This window comes from Myotis lucifugus, unplaced genomic scaffold (genome assembly GCF_000147115.1).
Source record: "Myotis lucifugus unplaced genomic scaffold, Myoluc2.0 scaffold_21, whole genome shotgun sequence".
Taxonomy (NCBI): Eukaryota; Metazoa; Chordata; class Mammalia; order Chiroptera; family Vespertilionidae; genus Myotis; species Myotis lucifugus.
The window spans coordinates 9,263,482-9,285,066 of NW_005871069.1; the positions used below are offsets into that span (position 1 = coordinate 9,263,482).

At 40.4% G+C, this 21,585-nt stretch overlaps 1 protein-coding gene across 7 annotated transcripts in view; it reads right to left on the minus strand.

Moving 5' to 3' along the window:
• XRN1 (5'-3' exoribonuclease 1) overlaps nt 1-21,585 on the minus strand; it is a 203,556-nt gene that overhangs the window by 125,992 nt on the left and 55,979 nt on the right. For all 7 annotated transcript variants that reach the window (XM_014453186.2, XM_023751452.1, XM_014453187.2 and 4 more), the window contains one exon: nt 21,357-21,476. In XM_014453186.2, coding sequence (XP_014308672.1) covers nt 21,357-21,476 — 120 coding nt within the window. Of the gene's footprint in view, nt 1-21,356; nt 21,477-21,585 lie in introns of those variants that run through there.

A 21,585-nucleotide genomic window follows, 5' to 3' on the forward strand; every position in this document is an offset into this window, starting at 1 on the left:
CTGCCCCCTGTCACGCTGATCCTGGTGCCAGGAGCCTCGCTGCTCCGCTGATCCCGGTGCCGGGAGGCATATTACCCTTTTACTATACAGAATAGAAGCCTGGTGCACGGGTGGGGGCCGGCTGGTTTGCCCTGAAGGGTGTCCTAGATCAGGGTGTGGGTCCCCACTGGGGTGCCTGGCCAGTCTGGGTGAGGGGCTGAGGGCTGTTTTCCGGAAGCGGGTGACTGAAGCTCCCAACCGCTCCTTTTTTTTCTTTTTTTTTTTTTTATTCTGGGCCAGCTTTAGCTCTGAGACCTCACTGCTGAAAACATCGATACAATGTTGCAGTCCGGCTGGCTTTCAGTCCGGCTGGTTTCTGGGGTTTTGTTTAGCTTCTTATTTGCAACATAGTACATAGTTGCTTAGAGTTGCAGCTGAGGGGCCGGCAAGTTAGGCGGGGAACGTTGGAGTCCGCAGTCACTGGAGCAAGCAAGCCTCCCTGCTCGCTTCAGTGGATGGCTGCCGGCCGCCATCTTGGCTGACAGTTAATTTGCATAAGGATATGCTGATTAGCCAATGGGAAGGGTAGCAGTCGTACGCTAATTACCATGTTTCTCTTCTATTAGTATAGATATTTAGGTGCTCCTATATTGGGTGCATATATGTTTACCAGAGTCATATCCTCTTGTTAGATCAATCCCTTCAGTATTATGTAGTGATCTTGCCTCTTGTGATGGCCTTCATTTGGAAGTCTATTTTGTCAGGTCTGAGTACTGCTACCCCAGCTTTCTTTTTTGTTTCCATTTGCATGGAAAAGTTTTTTCCAATCCCTTCACTCTCATCCTTTGCAAGTCTTTTGTATACGTGGGTCTCGTGTATTTAACATATAATTAGGTCACATTTTTTTTTATCCATTCAGCTACCTTAAGTCTTTCGATTGCAGCATTTAATCTATTTGCATTTAAGGTTATTATTGGTAGGTATTTATTTATTTCCATTTTAATTCTGTATGTCTAGGTTTCTCTTTCTATTCCTTTTCATTATTGGAGTCCCTTTAGCATTTCTTGCAATGCTGGTTTGTTGCTGATAAAGTCCTGTAGACTTTGTTTGTCTTGGAAGCTCTTTATTTCACCTTTTTTTTTTTTTTTAATGATAGCCTTGCTGGATATAGTAATCTTGGTTTCAGATTCCTACTTTTTATTACCTTGAATACCTCATGTCATTCCCTTTTGGCCTGTAGAGTTTCAGATGAGAAATCAGCTGATAGCCTTATAGCAGCTCCTTTGTAGGAAATAAATTGCTTTTCTGTTGCTGCCTTTAAGATTCTCTCTTGGTCTTTAATTTTTGGCATTTTAATTATGTGTCTGGGTGTGGGCCTGTTTGGGTTCTTTTTGCTTGGGACTCTCTGTGCCTCCTGGGCTTATGTTACTTTTCCCTTCATAAGGCTAGGGATGTTTTCTGCAATTATATCTTTAAACACGTTCTCTATTCCTTGCTCACTTTTCTCTCCCCCTGACACTCCATTCAGCTAGCTTAAGTCTTTTGATTGGAGCATTTAGTCTATTTATATTTGAAGTTATTATTGATAGGAATTTATTTATGTTTCACGTTGTGCAACAGCTCCCTTAAGCTGTCCTCCTGTTTTGTAATTGTTTATTCTTTTTGGTTCTTTGATTTTTTCTACCCTGTCTTCTAATTCACTGATCTGATCCTAAGCTTCCCCTAATCTCCTGTGTATTTCTTCTAATGTGTTCTTTATGAGTGTTTTGTCATTCTTAAATTCCGACTGGTCTTTTTTCATAGTTACTATATCTTTTCTCACGCTGTTTAGCATCTTTGCCATCATTATTCTGAACTCTATATCAGATAAATTTCTTATCTCCATTTGGATTAGTTCTTTTTCTGGAGAATTATCTTGTTCTTTCATTTGGGGGCTGTTCTCCCCATTTTGGCTTCCTGTTTTGGTTTGTGTCTTTGTATTCAGCTGATCTGCTACGACCACCAATTTCTAGTACACTACAATGCCAGATGCTTTCTGATTGGCCCTGAGTAACCTGTTTGGGGCTATGAGAAATCCTCAGCTGTGGCTCCCACTGCTTGAGCTAGATGCCTTTGGGAAGGAGCATGGTGTGCACCAGGGTCTTATTTTCCTAGCCCCAGGCTCAGAAGGAGATCAGGCAAAGACTCAAAGCCTCCAGAGATTCACTTCTGCCTGCAGTCTGATAATTACTAGCCTTGATTAGCCTTAGGCTATGGAAAACAGGATGGAGTCAGAGGTCCTCCAACAGGATTTGGCAACTATCTTTTCCCCAAGCCAAAACCACCTGGATAACAAAGGTCTGTGGCAGAAAGATGTACTCTACAAAGTGAGGAAACGACTCAGCTCAGGAAACCAGGTGGCTGCCCTCTGAGCTCCAATCCCAGAGTACCAAACCTCAACTCTCCTCATAGAGCTCCAGTCCACTCTGCCCTCCAATGCACAAAATTATGTGTGCACTCAGGAGAGTGGCTGCACATGAAATTTTGTGCATTGGCCCTTTAAGAGGGTATCTGCATTTCCAGCTGTCTCTCAGTGGCAAATAGCAACCCTGCCGCTTTTCATAGCCAGGCGTTACATGGGCACATTTCTCGGTTCGGTTCTGGTCCTCTGAGCTGGGGAGCCCAGCTCGGAGTTTAGACCCCAGAATCTCAGTGGGAAGCCCCCACAGCCAAGATATCCCTCTGGACCTTCAGCTGCTGCCTGTGGGAGCCTGGACACCCCTTTTGTGTCTCAGCACTTCCTACCAGTCTCTATGATGTCTCCACTTTCCATCCTTGGTTATCAGAGTTCTCTCCAGCTAGTCTTTGGATGATTTCTTATGATGGTTTTTCTGTATTTTAGTTGTATTTCCAGTTTGGTCTTGGGAGAGTGTCAGTGTAGCTTCCACTAACTCTGTCGCCATTTTTAATCTTCTGTGTCCTGCTTCTTTTGCTTAGAATGTTTCTGAGTTCTTCCATGTTGTTGCACTTATCAGCAGTCTATTCTTATTTTATTGCTGAGAAGTATTTTATTGTATACATTCACCACAATTTCTTTGCCCATTCTGTTAATGGGTATTGTTTCCAGTTTTTAGTTACTATAAATACTCTGTACAATACTTTTTTTTGAACATTCTTGTTTTCATTCTCTCTCTTGGTAAATACCCAAATAAAATTGCTGAGTTCTAGGGTAGCTTTATGATTCACTTTATAAGAAATTGTCAGATATATATGCAAATTATTAGTATTATTTAATATACCCACCATCAATGTATAAAAATTTCAATTGCCCCACAATCTTGCCAATATTTGGTATTGTGTCTCAATGTTTTAGTTTTTCTCTATTCTACTGAGAGTGTAAGTGCAGTGTTATCTCAACATGGTCTTACTTTAGAGATCTCTGATGACTATTGAAGCTAAAGACTGTTTTTTTTTTATTATGTGCTTACTGGCTATTTGTATATCCTGGTTTGTGAAATGGCCCTTCAAATATATTGCCCGTTTTAAAAATTGGGTTCTGTCTTCTTACTATTCAATTGGAAGAGTTTTATATACTCTGGATACCAGAGTAAACATATGTTTTACAAATTCTCCCAGTGTTTGGCTTACATATTCACTGTTTAACAGTATCTTTGGAAAAGAAATTTTTTTTTCTTATTTTAATGACATCTATTTTCTCAATTCTTTTATGATTATTGCATTTTGGGTCTAAGATTTTCTCCTAAGTTTACTTCAAGAAATTTTAAATTTATAGCCTTTATATTTAGAGGTGTGATGTATTTGTATTAAATTTTCTGTATGATGTGAGCTATGGATCATGATTAACTTTTTCCACATATATAGACAGCTGTTCCAGCCCCAGTGGTTGAAAAGCTCTTTTTTTTTTTTTTTTTTTTTTTTTACCCATTGAATAGTTCTGGTGACATAATTGAAAAGGTACTAACTGGAAAAGTATAGTTTTACATTCAGACTCTATTATGTTCCACTGATCTATTTTGTATATTGCTATGCAAGTAACATGCTGCCTTAATTACTACAGCTTCATGGTAAGTCATGAAATCAGATAATAAAAGTCCTGAACATAGTTCTTTCTACAGATTGCTCTGGTTATTCCAGATTCTTTGCAATCTAATAAAAACTTTAGAATCAAATTTCCAATTACTACATAAAAATCTGCTGGGACATTCATTGGTATCATGTTGTGTCTAAAGATCAATTTGGGAAGAAGTTACATCTTAACAATATTAAGTCTTCTATTGCTTGAGTGTGATATAACCTTCTCCCCCAACCACCACTTATTCAGCTTTCAGCCTAACAACACTGTTGACAGTTTTCAGTGTAGATTGCTTACACCTTTTAAATTTACAGATGTTAAAATTAAACTTTTCTATTTCTTTTTTAAAATTTTGTATTTTACAATAACGTTTGCTGCTAGTACATAGAAACATAATTGAATTTTGTACATATTTTACATCCTGTGACCTTGCTAAATTTACTTACTGTACATAGTATCATTTTTTTAACATTCCTTAAATTTCCTACATATATGAAAATGCCACATGCAAATAAAAACAATTTTAATTCTTTCTCCCTTATCTGCATCCCTTTCTTTTTCTTGATTTAATACACTGGAATTGCAGTACAATATTATACAGAAAAGTTTAGAATGAACACCTTATCCTATCCTTGACTTTACAGAGAAAATGTTCAGTCTTTTACTATTAAATATGCTGTTAGCAGATTGTGGTTTTTTTTAGATGCCCTTTATCTGACTCAGGAAGTTTAATCTTAGTCCTAGTTTGCTGAACATTTCTATTAAAATTGTGTGTTAAATTTTGATAATGTGATAAATTGCATTTTAAATCAATTTTATATTTCTAAAATAAATCCCAGTTGGTCATGAGTATAATTCTAATATATTACTGAGGCACATCTGGTTTTATTTTGTTAAAAGTTTTGCATTGCCTTAACTGGTTTGGTTCAGTGGATAGAGCATCGGCCTGCGGACTGAAGGGTCCCAAGTTTGATTCCAATCAAGGCATGTACCTTGGTTGCGGGCACATCCCCAGTAGGGGGTGTGCAGTAGGCAGCTGATCGATGTTTCTCTCTCATCGATGTTTCTAACTCTCTATCCCTCTCCCTTCCTCTCTGTAAAAAATCAATAAAATATATTTTTTTAAAAAAGTTTTGCATCTACTTTTAAGAGAATATTGGTCAGTAATTGTTTTGTAATACCTTCCTTGTTTAACTATCTGGATTATGCTGGTGTAATAAAATCTACTAGAGGCCCAAATTTGTGCACTGGGGGAGGAGGGGGTTCTCAGCCCGGCCTGCGCCCTCTCGCAGTCCAGGAACCCTAGGGGGATGTCCACCTGCCAGATTAGGACCACTCTCCAGGGGAACAGGCCTAAGCTGCTAGTCAGATATCCCTCTGGCAGCTGGAGAGCCCTTGGGGGAACGGGCATAAGCCCTTAGTTGGGCATCCTTAGCGCTGCCATGGAGGCGGGAGAGGCTCCCGCCACCACTGCTGCACTGGACAGCCATAAGTAGGCTTCTGTCTGAGCAGCGTTCCCCCTGTGGAAGCGCACTGACCATCAGGGGGCAGCACCTGCGCTGAGTGTCTGCCCCCTGGTAGTCGGTGCACATCATAATGACCGGTTGTTCTGCCCTTAGGGTCAATTTACATATTACCCTTTTATTATATAGGATTGGAAAGTGATCCGCCCTCTTCTATTTTCTGAAAATTTGTGTAAAATTGGTAGGATTTCTTCCTTAAATGTTTGCTAGAATTCATAAGTGATGACATAATGAGCCTAGGATTTTCTCTGTGGGATAGTTTTTGAAATATCAATTAAATGACTTCAAAAGTTAAAAGACTATTTAGATTTTTACATATCTTTCTCTCATTTTCGCTAAATTGTTTTCCTTAAAGATGTATTCATTTCATTGACATGTGAATTTGTTGGCATTAAATTAACAATATTCTTAAATTGTCCTTTAATATCTATAGACTCTATAGGATGTCTCTATCTTGAACTCCTAATATCAATTTCTGTGTTCTCTCTCTCCTGCTCTCTGTCTACTTCCCACCTTCCCTGATTCCATAGCAAGGATTTATCAATTTTATTAACCTTTAAAAAGAACCAACTTTTGGTTTCATCAATTTTTCTCTGTTATTTATTCATTTTCCATGGATTTCTGTTCCTATCTTTATTACTTCATTCTGCTTAGTTTGGTTTAATTTGTGCTATTATTCTCTAGCTTCTTACGGTAAGAAGCTTACCTAATTTATTTTGAATCATTTAGTATAATAAGCATTTGAAACATAAATCTCCCTTTAAATCCAGGTTTAACGTAATCATGCAGATTATGTTGTGCTTTCATTATAATGCAGATCAAAAGACTTTTGAATTTCCCTTTTAATATCTTCTTTCATCCATGGGTTATTTATAAGTGTGTTATTTAATTTCAAAATGTCTGCAGATATTCTAGATATTTGTATTGATTTTTAATTTAATTCCATGTGTCTAGAGAAGTTCTATGATTTCAACTCTTTTAAATTTATGGAGATATGATTTCTATCTCAGCAAATAATATTGGTGAATGCTCCTTATTCACTTAAAAAGAATGTGTATTCTGTAGTTGTTGGGTATACTGTTATATAAACATTAATGAGGTTGAATAGGTTTAGTGATAAGATTTTATCTTCATGGATTTTCTGTCTTCTTGTATCAATTCCTCAGACAGAAGTATTAAGATTTCCAACTCTAACTATGGATTTGGCTATCTCTCCTTTCAATTCTGACAGTTTTACTTCATGTATGTGAAGGTATATTATTAAGTATAGATATATTTAGAGTCTTTATGTCTCCCTGATGAACTGACCTAACTTTTTAATCAGAATAAAATATCCTTCTTTGCCGAAACCGGTTTGGCTCAGTGGATAGAGCGTCGGCCTGAGGACTGAAAGGTCCCAGGTTCGATTCCGGTCAAGGGCATGTACCTGGGTTGCGGGCACATCCCCAGTAGGAGATGTGCAGGAGGCAGCTGATCGATGTTTCTCTCTCATCGAGGTTTCTAACTCTCTATCTCTCTCTTTTCCTCTCTGTAAAACATCAATAAAATATATATATATATTTTTTTAAAAAAATATCCTTCTTGATCTCTGGGAATACTTGTTCTGAAGTCTGCTATGTCTAATGTTAGTAAAGCCATTCCAGTGTTCTTATAATTAGCATAACTAGAAGTTTTGATGCAAATAAAAAGAAAAGAGTAGTTAAATCTCATTAATAAAAACATAAATGGTCATTTAAACCCCTTACTCATTAACTTATGTGAAATAATCTCTGATTAAGAATATATGTGTATCTGAATTAACAAATTAGACACAGCTTAGAAGACAACATTCAATAAAGAAGGGCAGAGGATGCCTAGAGAACGCTGCTTGCCAGTCATAACCTGCCTGGAACCACCACCGTGCCCCAGCAGTGAGTGGCACAGTACCTTCCGGCAGGCTACCAGATATCTGCAGGGAGCATGCCAGAGTGAGCTCCCACATGAGGCCTTCTCACCAGTCTGTTAGGACCAGCATCCTAGGACCAGGCTTTAAGATGCCACAGTGAGTGCAAGTCAGGGGGAACCCTGTGGCCCACCCCTGCCCCAGACTCCAGAACCATGCTGCTAGCTTGACACAGAGCCAACCAGTGCACACTCCATGTCAAGCGTTGGGACCTGCTGCTGGGGTGATCAAGGGAAATACACAAGAACCCAAGGCATGCCCCACTCCAGCAGAGTGCGGACTGTGCAATCAAGAGCAAACGGTCCCCACTCCACCCCAGCCCCCTGGACAGCCATGCTGGGGTGACCCGGAGGAACCAGTGCCCACTTCAACCCAAACCTGGAGGGGTGAGCCAGAGCAACATAGAACACACCTTACTGAGGACCACAGGGGAGCTCTGACTGTGTGACCCAGAGCAACCTGTGCCTGGTCCACACCGGCCCCCTGGACAGTCCTGCCATCCAGAGCAACCCAACTCGCACCTCACTTCAGGAGACAAGAGAGTGCGGACTGAGCCACGTGGGCAACCTGCCCCCGTTCCACTCTGAGGAGGGGTGAACTTGAGCAACCTAGCACATGTCTCACTCCAGGCTACAAGAAAGAGAGTACTGTGTGACCCAGAGCAACCTGCACATGCTCCACCCTGAGGCCAAAGTCTTTCTGCTGGGGCAATCTGGAGTAACCTAGCTTGTGCTCCACTCAGGCCAGAGAGGAAATCTGACTGTGTGACCCAGAGCAACCTGCACCTGCTTCGACCCCGCAGTCCTGCAGGGGTGACCTGGACCAACCCAGTGTGCCCAGTGTGCCCAGCCAGAGGCCCTCGGCAAATGCTCTGCCAGAGGGACCAGGGGTACCGGGGCAGCACAGCAAATTAGATGCCAGAGGGCTCTGGGTCCTCACAGGGAATAGCACCCAGAGGAACTGTGAATGCACTCCCAACACCCCAATCATATGAAGCAGACAACTGAGGAACCAGATACGTCGGAGAAGGGGATACAACTCAGTGGAGACACAATAAAGGCGTGAGACTCAAGGAAGACCCAATCTCTGGTCTACGATTTCCAGAAAATTGCCCGGATAAGGTATTCAACCTCTCAAACTCCAAGCAGAATGCCCATGGCCAGAAAGAGAAAGCAAAAATGCGGAGACAAAGAAACCACCACCAAGGAAAGAAAAGGAGGAATCCCTAGAAAAGAAACTAAATGAAACAGAGGCATGAAGTATTTCAGAAAAAGAATTCAGAGCAAGGGCCATACAATTCCTAAACCGGCTGGATGAGAAAATTAACTTATGTAAGAATCAAGAGGAAAGAAAAAAACAATATAACTAAAATTAAAAAACATCAATGAAAGGTTTCAAAAAAAGACTAGAAGAAGCGGAGAACCAAATTAATGAGAAGATAAGGCAGAGAAACACAATCAAACTGAACAGCAACTGGAGAAAAAATAGAAAGCAGGAGGAGAGCCCAAGGGAGCTTTAGAACAACATGAAATGAAGTAACATACGTATAAAAGGGGTGTCAGAAGGGCAAGAAGAGGAGCAAGGATTAGAAAACCTACTTGAAGAAATGACAGAAAATTTCCCTGATTTGGGGAAGAAAAAAGTCACATAGGCAGAGAGTCCCAAACAAGTTGAACCCATAAAGACCCACACCAAGCCATACAGTAATTACATGGCAAACATTAACAACAAAGAATCTTAAAAGCTGCGAAGGGAGACAGAGAGTTACCTACAAAGGATCTCCCATTAGATTATCAAATCACTTCTCAACAGAAACACATCAGGCCAGAAGGGAATGAATGAACTATACAAAGTGATGCAAAGCAAGGGACTGAATCCAAGAATACTCTACCCAGCAAGGATATTATTCAAAATTGAAGGGGAAATCAGGAGCTTCACAGACAAAAAGAGGCTAAGTGAGTTTATCACTACCAAGCCAGAAATGCAAGAAATGCTAAAGGGACTGTTCTAAAAAGAAGAAATAGAAAGGGAAGAGGAACACACGCATAAAGAATTAAAATGGCTACAAACAAGGTCCTATCAATAATAACCTTAAACATAAATGGATTAAATGTGCCAATCAAAAGACATTGTGTGGCGGAATGGGTAAAAAAACATGACCCACATATATGTTGTGTACAAGAGACACACCTCAGAGCAAGGGACTCACACAGGCTGAAAGTGAAGGGATGGAAAAATATTTTTCAGGCAAATAGATTAAAAAAAAAAAAAAAGCTGGGGTAGCAATACTTATATCCGACAAAATAGACCTTAAAGCGAACACCATAACAAGAGGCCACTTCATAATAATAAAGGGATCAATACAACAAAAGCATAAAAATCAGAATGATTTTCTCTCATCATTGATGTTTCTATCTCTTTCTTCCTATCTGCAATAAAAATTAATAAAGAACAAGCTGGAATTACAAGTGAAATATGGAAAGGCTTCCTGAATAATCAATGGAAAACTCACAGGAGAAAACCCTGATACTCAAGGACCAAAGGTGGAGACCTCATAGAGATTGGCAGGAGGGGCAGAGGCATGAAAGGGTTGTCCGGGCTCCCATAGACAGCAACTGAATCTTGGAGAGATATATCAGCTGTGGGGGGGGGGGGTGCCACTGATAACTCTGGGATTTAATCCTTAAGCTGGACTCCCCAGCAGAAAGGACCAAACTGAGAAGGGTACACACATAACATTTAGCTCTGAAAAGTGGTGGGGTGCTGTCTGCCAGGGAGTGGCAGCTGAAAGCTTGGACACCCTCTTAAAGGACCAACGCACAAAAAGTCACTGTGGAGCCACCCACCTTGTGCTCTGGCAGAGGGAGGGTGAAGTGTACTTGAGCTGTGAGAGTAGAACCCAAGACTGGGGACTCAGGAGATAGAGCTCAGAAAGCAGACACCCCAAGTTTCCTGGGCTGGGTCATTCCTTCACGCAGCAGAGGACATCTTTCCTACATAGACATCTACATTTCCTGGGGGGAAGACAGTCGACACACCCTATTGGAAAACACCTTGCCCTGACGCCTCTTAAGACAGTGGTTCTCAAACTTCTGGCCCTTTAAATACAGTTCCTCATGTTGTGACCCAACCATAAAATTATTTTTGTTGCTACTTCATAATTGTAATGTTGCTACTGTTATGAATCATAATGTAAATATCTGATATGCAGGATGGTCTTAGGCAACCCCTGTGAAAGGGTCGTTCGACCGCCAAAGGGGTCAAGACCCACAGGTTGAGAACCGCTGTCTTAAGAGATTAAAAGTAACAATTAGCCTCCAGGCAGAAGCAACCACCCCACCCTGTTGAAAAAAACTCTTGCCATACCCGAGGATGATTGTCTGGCGGCAATTCAAGTTGGAATTCTATTAGTTTGTAGACAGAGGTGGTTTCTGGAGGCTTTGAGTCTTTGCCAGATCCAATTAGTCAGAAACAGCCTTTAACTCTGTCCTGCACTAGAGACTGAGGGGTGTAGAGGTTCTACCTAATACATAGTCACAAACCCAAACAACCAAAATGTGGAAACAAAGAAACAACTCCCAAATGAAAGAACTAGAGAATTCTCCAGAAGAAGTGATAAATGAAGCAGAGATAAGAAATTTATCTGAAACGGAGTTCAGAGTAATGATGGTAAAAATGCTCAACAGTATGAAAAAAGATATGGTAACTATGAAAAAAGAACAGTCTGAGAAAAAGAATGATATAATACAAAGAAAGAACACATTGAAAGGAACACACAGCAGATTGGGGGAAGCTGAGGATGGAATCAGTGAATTAGAAGACAAAGTTGAAAATTAGAGAACCAAAAAGAAAAAAACAATTAAAAAAAGGAGGACAGACTAAGGGAGTTGTGGGATATTGTGAAACGTAACAATATTAGAATAGTAGATGCGCCAGAAGCAGCAGAAAGGAAGAGAGGAATAGAGAAGGTGTTTGAAGAAATAATGGTAGAAAACTTCCCAAACCTGGTAAAGGAAAAAGTCACACAAGTTTAGGAGGAACAGAGAATGAAAGGGCGAGGGGTACGCCCTCCATCTTGCCCCAGGGCGAGGGCTACGCCTTCCATCTTACCCCGGATCCTCCATTTTGGGGCAGCAGCCTTAGCCATGTACTCGGCAAGGAGCTTCTTCCCGGAAGCCCAAGCCTCTGCTAGCCACACCTAGGATTTCTTTAAACTAACCAATGATAATCAAGGGAAGTGTGCGCCATAGGTACGACGACATGCTGTGTAACAAGACACCGACATGCGCCTGGCCAATTGGCAGGGCCCACAGTCCTCTCTCCTCCCCTTACTCCAACCCCCCTATAAAACCCCTCTCCCCACAGAGCTCACTCTCTCTCTGCCACTTGCCGCTGCATCGGTGAGTGTGGTCGGGGAGCCGAGCTAGCTCGAATAAAGACTCTTTGCTTTTGCATCGGACTCGGCTGGCTCCCTGGTGGTATTTTGGGGATCCTGAAATCTGGGCATAACATTTGGGGGTTCGTCCGGAATCCCCAAGACCCTCGAGGGACCCCCAATCCGGAGAGTCTGACTGGCCGCAGTAGGTGTCTGTGTGTTGTGTATTTTGTCCTGTGTGAGCTCACTTCTGAAATTCTGTAGTGCCCGAAGCGGTGTAGGTGGACGCACTGCTGAAGGACCAAGGGCAGGTAGAGTCAGAAGACGTTCTGCTCTTCAGGAGGGATGCGTATTCCCCTCACGAGGGATGTGGCTTCCCCTCGAGGATCTGAGACGAGGCGGGTTGTTCCCGCCGGTTGGCGCACAGCCATCCTCTAGGTTTTGGTTTTGCTTCCATGGAGTTGGAAGACTGTACTTTCGGGCCCTTTAGTTGTCTGTGTTTGTGTTTTTTTTCTGTGGACTTACTGGATGGACATTATGGGACAGACTCAAACTACTCCTTTAAGCATTATGGTCGTTTTAAAGTCAAGGGCTGGGCCAAACGTGCTTGCCAGCCTCACGTGTGGTTTTCCAGAACCGCTGCGGTGAGCCTTGAAACCTAGGGCGCAGGCCCGGGTGGAGCCGCCGCAGGTGCAGATCTTGGTGGTAGTAGCAAATAATTTAAAGTCCATCTTGTAATTGAAAAGTTTTACAAAATTTAAAAATGCGTCTGGGATTTCTGTGCACGTGTAAAGAGAAAAGTGGCTTGAAACTAATGCGCGCATCATCCGATTTCGGATATTAGATAGAGTTTTGAGCTGGAATCTCTTTACAAATGTACAAAATAAAACCCCAAGACTGATTATTTCCTAGGAAAGATGGCAAATTTTACCCAAAGGAAAAAAGATGCTGGCTAGATTTTAGCAGCAGGATTGGCATTTCCATAATAAAGAAGTTTTTAAATGCTAATGAAGGTTGTTAAAAGGTTGACTTCAAGGCCAAAAAGGAAATTCAGTAAAATTGTCTCTGTTGCGGGAATTTGCTGAAGAATATGCCTTAAAATAATTTGGATTTGAATCTCAAGAATTACTGAAATATATTAATTATAAAAATCTAAGTAGCCCAGGTAAAAGATGGCTACGCCCTTTAATTAAGGCTGGCTTCCCAAGGCAATTTCTAATGGAGGAAGGGCTAGCCTCCCTTCCCCCAAAAGAACAAGCAGGTAGGCAAAAATTTCCCGCCAGTGGCAACTTCTAAAGACAGGTTTGCTTCCCAGTTTCTCATCCTTGGGAGAAAGAATGTAACTAATTTGCATTTTAATGGTTACCTGTTTACAGTCAATGGCAGCCCAAGGCTTTGGGAGTTTGCTAAATTAAATTAGATATTCTGAAATAACAAAATGCTAAAATATTAATCTAAATTTGCCTCATGAAAAATCTAGAGGACAGAATTAAATCTGTTGGTTGATTACGTCTTGCATTTTTGAAATTTATTCATAAAAATGTTACTGATTGAGAAATGCTAAATATTTGACTTACCAGCTAAAAGTTTAAGGTTCGGATTGAATTGGGAGAAATTGTGTGTTGTGGTAGCTAAATGCTTTTGCTTATTGGTCTGATTAAAAAAAGAGGATTAATTTTATGACCTCAACTGAAATTTTTAAGACAAAAACCAGTTTAAATTTAATTGATATTCTTTAAGATAATTATAAAAGGTATAAACAGGTAATGTGATTTCTGTTTGTCTGCAATATAATGTTGGCCATCTATCTTTTAGGGATTTTGGTTTGCTCTTCCCTTGTTTATTGTGAGAATAAGGAAATCATCTTTTCTGTCAGAGAACAGTTTAGACAGCCACAATGCTGGGCTGCGTGACTTGGCAGCCGCCATGTTGGCCGCATGGCTTGCCGCTCCCCTGGGGGCCGCCATCTTGAAACAGCAAAGGCCCCTCCCCTCTGACGTAGCCAATCACAAAAGGAATGTCTGCTTACTGAGGAAGGATGGGATTTCAGGGGTGGAGTTTTAAGGCGGAGTTTTACTACAGAAATGTGGATGGGGCAGGAAGTGTGCTTGCTTCGAGGATTTATTTAATACTATTTTTAAGCTAATCTCTTAAATCTAGAAAACCCTGCTTTCCTTAAACTAAGGACAATTAAAGGTTATATGTTAACTCCCTAAACAAAAGTTAAGTAGCTTATGTCAAAGTCTTTAAAAGGGACTGATAGCAGTAATCCAATTTCTAAAGTGAAGTATGGTCATTAATATTTTTTTTGATGCTTTATCCCAAACAAACTTATAAATTAATTATTTGAATGTTTGGCAGCAACTTAAGGACATGAAAGGATTTATTCCCTTCCACTGTGTGGAAGGCCCCCTGGGGAAGGCACTTAAGCATTCTGTATTGACCTCTCTTGACCTTTTTTTGCCAAGAGGATTCCAATTTCTACAGCTGTTATCTGAGTTCTCCATTCAAGCTGAGATCATAAAAAGCTGGTACCATGGATCTGTCTCTTGCCCAATGGTGTAAGCTGGGCCCTCTCTGGAGAAGAAACCTGGGTTCCCCGTGATCAATGCCGGGGCCCCACCAGCAGGTGAGGGGATCCAAAGGAAGTTGCTGGGCATGGAGGCCAGAGGGACATAGGTTAACAAGGAGACAGAACTGAACCTCACATCACCCTACTTGGCCCAGAGGATGGCTGGTAGTCAATGATGGGTAAGACCCCTCAGGGAGGGGCAACCTAAGACAGGCACAGTTGGGGGGGCCAGTAGGAGAGAACTTGGGGTTCAACAAAGGTGGGGCATAGATCCTCACCCCCCCAATGGTGCAGGGGCTTGAACACTCGCCCCTTCTGAGGAAGGTCTCCTGTCCCCATGGCTGCTTCTTGCTTCCCATGCCTAGCCCAGATCAGGAACCAAATAACAAAAGAGATTTGGTCCAGCTGAAATCAGAATCCAGATAAACGGAGGCTTGGCTAACAGACCCTATGTCTAAATCTAGTCTACCAACAGGAATGCTCAGAGCCTTCACAAGGATGTAAATTAAAATTATTGTTAGAGTATTAAATTTGACAGTAAAATAGCTCGAATAAAGACTCTTTGCTTTTGCATCGGACTCGGCTGGCTCCCTGGTGGTCTTTTGGGGATCCTGAAATCTGGGCATAACAAGAATCCCAAAGAAGAAGAACCCAAACAGGCCCACACCCAGACACATCATAATTAAAATGCCAAGAATGAAAGACAAAGAGAGAATCTTAAAGGCAGCAAGAGAAAAGAAAACTGTTACCTACAAAGGAGTTCCCATAAGGCTGATACCTGATTTCTCATCAGAAACTCTACAGGCCAGAAGGGATGGCATGAAGTACTCAAGGTAATGGAAAGCAAGGATCTAAGACCAAGATTACTATATCCAGCAAGGTTATAATTCAAACTAGAGTCAAATAAAGAGCTTCCCGGACAAAAAAAGGCTAAAGGAATTCATCACCACCAAGCCAGAATTACAAGAAATGCTAAAGGGATTGCTGAGAAGAAGAAACAGAGAGAGAAACCTAGCCATACAGAATTAAAATGTTGATAAATAAGTACCTCTCAATAATAATCGTAAATGTAAATGGATTAAAGGCTCCAATAAAAAGGTGTAGAGTAGCTGAATGGATATAAAACCATGACCCAACTATATGATGTCTCCAAGAGACCCACCTCAAAACAAAGGCACACACATGATGAAAGTGAAGGGATGGAAAAAAATTTTCCATGCAAATGAAAAAGAAAAAAAAGCTGGAGCAACAATACTCATATCTGACAAAATAGACTTTAAAAGCATCATGCTAAGCAAAAATAAGCAAGTCAGACAAAGATAAATATCATACAATCTCACTCATTTGTAGAATATAATGAATAACATAAACTGATGAACAAAAATAGAGCCAGAGGGGGGAAACATATTCTAGAATATAATAGAAGTAATCATGTTATTTGCAGATTTCTAATATTTCCTACAATTTTTGTGATATCATACTATGTTAGTTTTGGTAATATTATTATACTTAAAATCCTTTTATTCTTGAAATATTAATGTTTATTGCATGTAATATTATTATATGTAAGATCATTTTTCTTGAATAATTGGTGTTTATTGCATGTAATGTTATGATATTTAAAATAGTTTTTCTTGACAAAGAAAATAAATAAATCACCAATGACCAGTGGGGGGGTGGGTGGGGGGAGAAGAGTATATAACTCAGGTAAACATATATGCACCCAATGTAGGAGCACCCAAATACAAAAAAAAACCCGTCTGGATCATATCACGGAAGAGATTGAGAGCAATACAATCATAGTAGGGGACTATAATTCTCATTGACATCACCGGGTACATCAATTCTAAACAACTCACTAGATCAGATGGACTTAACACTTGGAGTGCGGGTGAATTTCCCGCCAAAATATAAGATGGCTCTGTCTGTTGGTTTTGTTCCATCCACCAAAAGGGTGGATTACAAACAAATATTTGGTAACACGCAGTTACAATCGGCCCGAGTTTACACGTTTCCCGCACTCCACCGCAAATCTATATGAACCGAGTTAAAGACGGCTCCCGCGGAGTACGCGCAATTCACGCGAGCCGACTTAACTCGTTTCCCGCACTCCAAGTGTTAATTAACATCTTCAGAACATTTCACCCCAAAGATACGGCATATACATTCTTTTTAAGTACACATGGAACATTTTCAAAGATAGACCACATATTGGGACAGAGACAAAGTCTTTTCAAATTCAAGAAGATTGGAATCGTATCAAGCATCTTCTCAGATCACAATGGCATAATATTAGAAATAAACTACAATAAAAACAATAAAACAAATCTAAACACTTGGAGGCTAAACAGAATGTATAAAACAATGAATGGGTTACCAAAGAGATCAAAGAAGAAATAAAAACATCCTGGAAACAAATGAAAATGAACGCACAACAATCCAAAATCTATGGGACACAGTAAAAGCAGTCCTGAGAGGGAAGTTCGTAGCAATACAGGCCTACTTCAATAAACAAGAAAAACTGGTAATAAATTATATAACCCTGCAACTTAAAGAATTAGAAAGAGAGCAACAAGAAAAGCCCAGAGTGAGCAGAAAGAAGGAAATAATAAAGATCAAAATGGCTACAAACAGGCACCTATCAATAATAACCGAGACCAAAAAAAACAATACAAAAGATCAATAAAACCAAGAGCTGGTTCTTTGAAAGGATAAACAAGATTGATGAACCTCTAGCCAGGCTCACCAAGAAGCAGAGAGAGAGGACCCAAATTAACCAAATCAGAAATGAAAGAGGTGAAATAACAACAGACCCCACAGAAAGAAGAAGGATTGTAAAAAAATACTATGAACAACTCTATTCCCACAAACTGGTCAATATAGAAGAAATGGACATATTCCTAGAAAAATATGACCTTCCAAAAACTCAATTGCTGGAGGCTAGGAAGAGTAGTTAGCATAACAAATGCAGGAGGTCCATCAAAAGGTTGATGGACACCTTCAGCAGGGTTGAAAATCTGAATGATATGACCTGCTGCTGGAACAGCTGAAGGCAGTTCCCCCAACCTGATAATCTTTTTATTGTTTACCAGGCCTTACCTTTGATATGTATATCAGCTTTGCTAGAGGGCAAAATGTGTAAATAAAAAGCCCTGGGTGAGGAGATTTCAGAAACTTAGTCACTAGAACTAAGCTTCCGTCTGGCCCTCAAAAATGCCTTCCAAATTCACATTTCTTGTCTAGTCTCGTTATTCCATTGATGCACAGCCCCTTTTCCAGATTCCTGAACCCTTGTAGATGCTGAGTAAGACCCCAGCTCTTAATCAGGAATAATCAAAAAATCTGAATAGGATAACTATGGAGGAAATTGAAGTAGTAATCCAAAAACTTCCAGCAAACAAAAGCTCTGAGCAGAAGGCTTCACAGGGGAGTATAACTAAACATTCAAAGAAGAACTAAATCCTATCCTCCTCAGACTATTCCAAAAAATTCAAGAGGAAGGAATACTTCCAAGCTCTTTCTATGAAGCCAGCATTATCCTAATCCCAAAACCAGATAAAGGCACTACAAAGAAAGAGAATTACAGGCTAATATCTCTGATGAACATAGATGCTAAAATCTTCCAAAAAGTCCTAGGAAATCTGATCCAGCATTATATTAGGAAGATCATACCATGACCAATTGGGATTTATGGAAGGATGGTACATTATCTGCAATTCAATAAATGTGATACATCTCATAAACAAATTAAGAGGATAAAAATTACATAATCCTATCAATTGAGTAGAAAAAGCATTTTGACAAAATTCCAACACATTTTCTTGATAAAAACTCTCAGCACAGTCGGAATAGAGGGATCATACCTCAACATAAAAAAAGTCTTATATGACAAACCTACAGCCAACATCATACTCAATGGGCTAAAATTAAAACCATTTCCCCTAAGAACAGAAACAAGACAGGGATCCCCACTCTCATCACTCCTGTTCATGAGTACTGGAAGTGTTAGCCATAGCGATTAGACAAGAAGAATTAAAGGTATCTAAATTGGAAAAGAAGTAAAACTGTCATTATTCGCAGATGACATGATATTATACATAGAAAATCATAAAGACCCCATCAAAAAAATACTAGATTTAATAAATGAATTCAGCAATGTAGCAGAATACAAAATTAACACCCAGAAATCTATGGCTTTAAAAAAATTTTTTTTTATTGATTTCAGAGAGGAAGAGAGAGGGAGAGATAGAAACATCAATGATGAGAGACAATCATTGATCAGCTACCTCCTTTACGTCCTCTACCATGGATTGAGCCCACAACCCAGGCATATGCCCTTGACTGGATTCAAACCTGGGACCCTTCAGTCCGCAGGCCAACGCTCTATCCACTGAGCCAAACAAGCTATGGCTATGGCTATTTTATACACCAATAATGAATTCACAGAAAGAGAAACAAATCAAACAATCCCATTTACCACTGTACCAAAAGGGTAAGACATCTAGGAATAAACACTAAAGAGGAAAAAGACCTGTAGTCAGCGAACTACAGGGACTGAAAAAAAGAGGGAGAGGAAGATATAAACAAATGGAAGAATATACCTTGTTCATAGATTGGTAGAATCAACAGCATTAAATGTCCATACTACCCTAAGCAAGTTATAGATTAATGCAATCCCCATTAAAATACCAACAGCATATTTCACAGACCTACAACAAACTCTCCAAAAATTCATCCTATATAATAAACGACTAATATGGAAATCGACCAAACGGCAGAAAGACCAGTCGCTGTGATGCGCACTGACCACCCGGGGGCAGACACTCAACACAGGAGCTGGCCCCTGGTGGTCAGTATGCTTCTACAGGGGGAGCGCCGCTCAGCCAGAAGATGGGCTCACAGTTGGTGAACACAGCAGCGGTGGCGGGAGCCTCTCCCAACTCCATGGCAGCGCTAAGAATGTCCGACTGATGGCTTAGGCCCGCTCCCCTTGGGCCTATTCCCCTGAGGGCTCCCGGACTGCGAGAGGGCACAGGACGGACTGAAGGATCCTCTGCCCGAGTGTACGAATTTTGTGCACCGGGCCTCTAGTATGGAATAAAATAAGACCCCGAATAGCTGCAGCAATCTTGAGAATGAAGAACAAAGTTGGAGGGATCACAATACCAGATATCAAGCTATATTACAAAGCCAGTGTCCTCAAAACTGCCTGGTACTGGCACAAGAACAGGCATATAGACCAATGGAACAGAAATTGACCCAAGCCATTATGCTGAATTAATATTTGACAAAGGAGGCAAGAGCATACAATGGAGTCAAGACAGTCTCTTAAATAAATGGTGTTGGGAAAATAGGACAGATACCTGCAAAAAAATGAAACTAGACCACCAACTTACACCACATACAAAAATAAACTCAAAATGGATAAAGGACTGAAACGTAAGACAGGAACCATAAAAATCTTAGAAGAATCCATAGGCAGCAAATTTCAGACATATGTCACAGCAATATCTTTACCAATACAGCTCCTAGGACAATGGAAACTAAGGAGAAAATAAGCAAATGGGACAACATCAAAATAAAAAGCTCTGCACAGCAAAAAAACAAAAACAACTATCAACAAAACAACACTGCATGAGAGAACATATTTGCCAATCTTATATCCGATAAGGGTTTCATCTCCAAAATTTATAGGGAACTCATACAAGTTAACAAATCGATGATAAACAATCCAATCAAAAAATGGGCAAACGACTTAAATAAGACACTTTTCAAAAGTGGACATACAGACAGCCAACAGACATATGAAAACATAGTCAAAGTCACTAATCATCAGAGAGATGCAAATCAAAATGAGAATGAGATACCATCTCACACCTGTCAGAATGGCTATCATCAACAAATCAACAAAAGACTGCTGGTGGGAATGCAGACTGGTGCAGCCACTGTGGAAAACAGTATGGAGTTTCCTCAAAAAATTAAAAATGGAACTCGCATTTGACCCAGTAATCCCGCTTCTAGGAATACATTCCAAGAAATCAGAAACACCAATCATAAAGGACATGCACCCCTGTGTTCATTGCAGCACAATTTACAATAGCTAAGATTTGGAAACAGCCTAAGTGCCCATAAGCAAATGAGTGGATTTAAAAACCCTGGTATATCTACACAATGGAGTACTAGGCTTCTGTAAAAAAGAAAGAACTCTTATATTGGCAACAGTATGGATGGACATGGAGAGCATTATGCTAAGCAAAATAATCCAGTCGGAGAAAGATGAGTGAGATCATTTGTGGAGTATAATGAACAAAATAAACTGATGAACAAAAATAGATCCAAAGTCAGGGAAGCATTGAACAGACTGTCAAACTTCAGAGAGAAGGTAGGGGAGGGGAGTGGGGGAGTAAGAGATCAACCATAGGACCTGTATGCATGCATATAAGCATAACCAATGGACACAGACAACAGAGGGGTGAGGGCATGTGCTGGAGGGTGGGAGTAGTCAGGGAGAAGTCAATGGGGGAAAAAGGAGACATATGCAATACTATATGTAATAGTTTAAACAATAAAGAATTAAAAATATATATATATATATCTATTTGTGTGTGTGTGTGTGTGTGTGTGTTTGTAGCCCAGTCGCTGTGGCTCAGGGCTTGGGGGCTGACCCGTGCATGCATCAGGAGATCGCTGGTTCAATTCCCAGTCAAGGCACATGCCCAGGTTGCAGGCTCGTTCACCAGCAGGAGATATGCAGGAGGCAGCCAACTGATGATGTGTTCTCTCATCAATTATTTTCTCTCTCTCTCCCTCTCTAAGATCCATTAAAAACAACATATCACATATATTAAAAATAAAAGAATATATGTGTATATTTAAATCTTTCATGCACTGACCTCATCAATAAAAGGTATTAGTACCACAGCTTCCCATTCCTGTTGTTTCCCATTTAGGTCAGTTTTAAAATCAGGTGGATAATATTCTATAATGGGTGAGTCCTCACTGGTCATCAAATGCTGTGGAAAGACAAAATAGTATAATAGAGATATAAGAATATCAATATAGCTTTTTGTTAATATTTATAATATTTTCTCAAATGTTAGTTTAAAATTGCTAAGCAAAGCA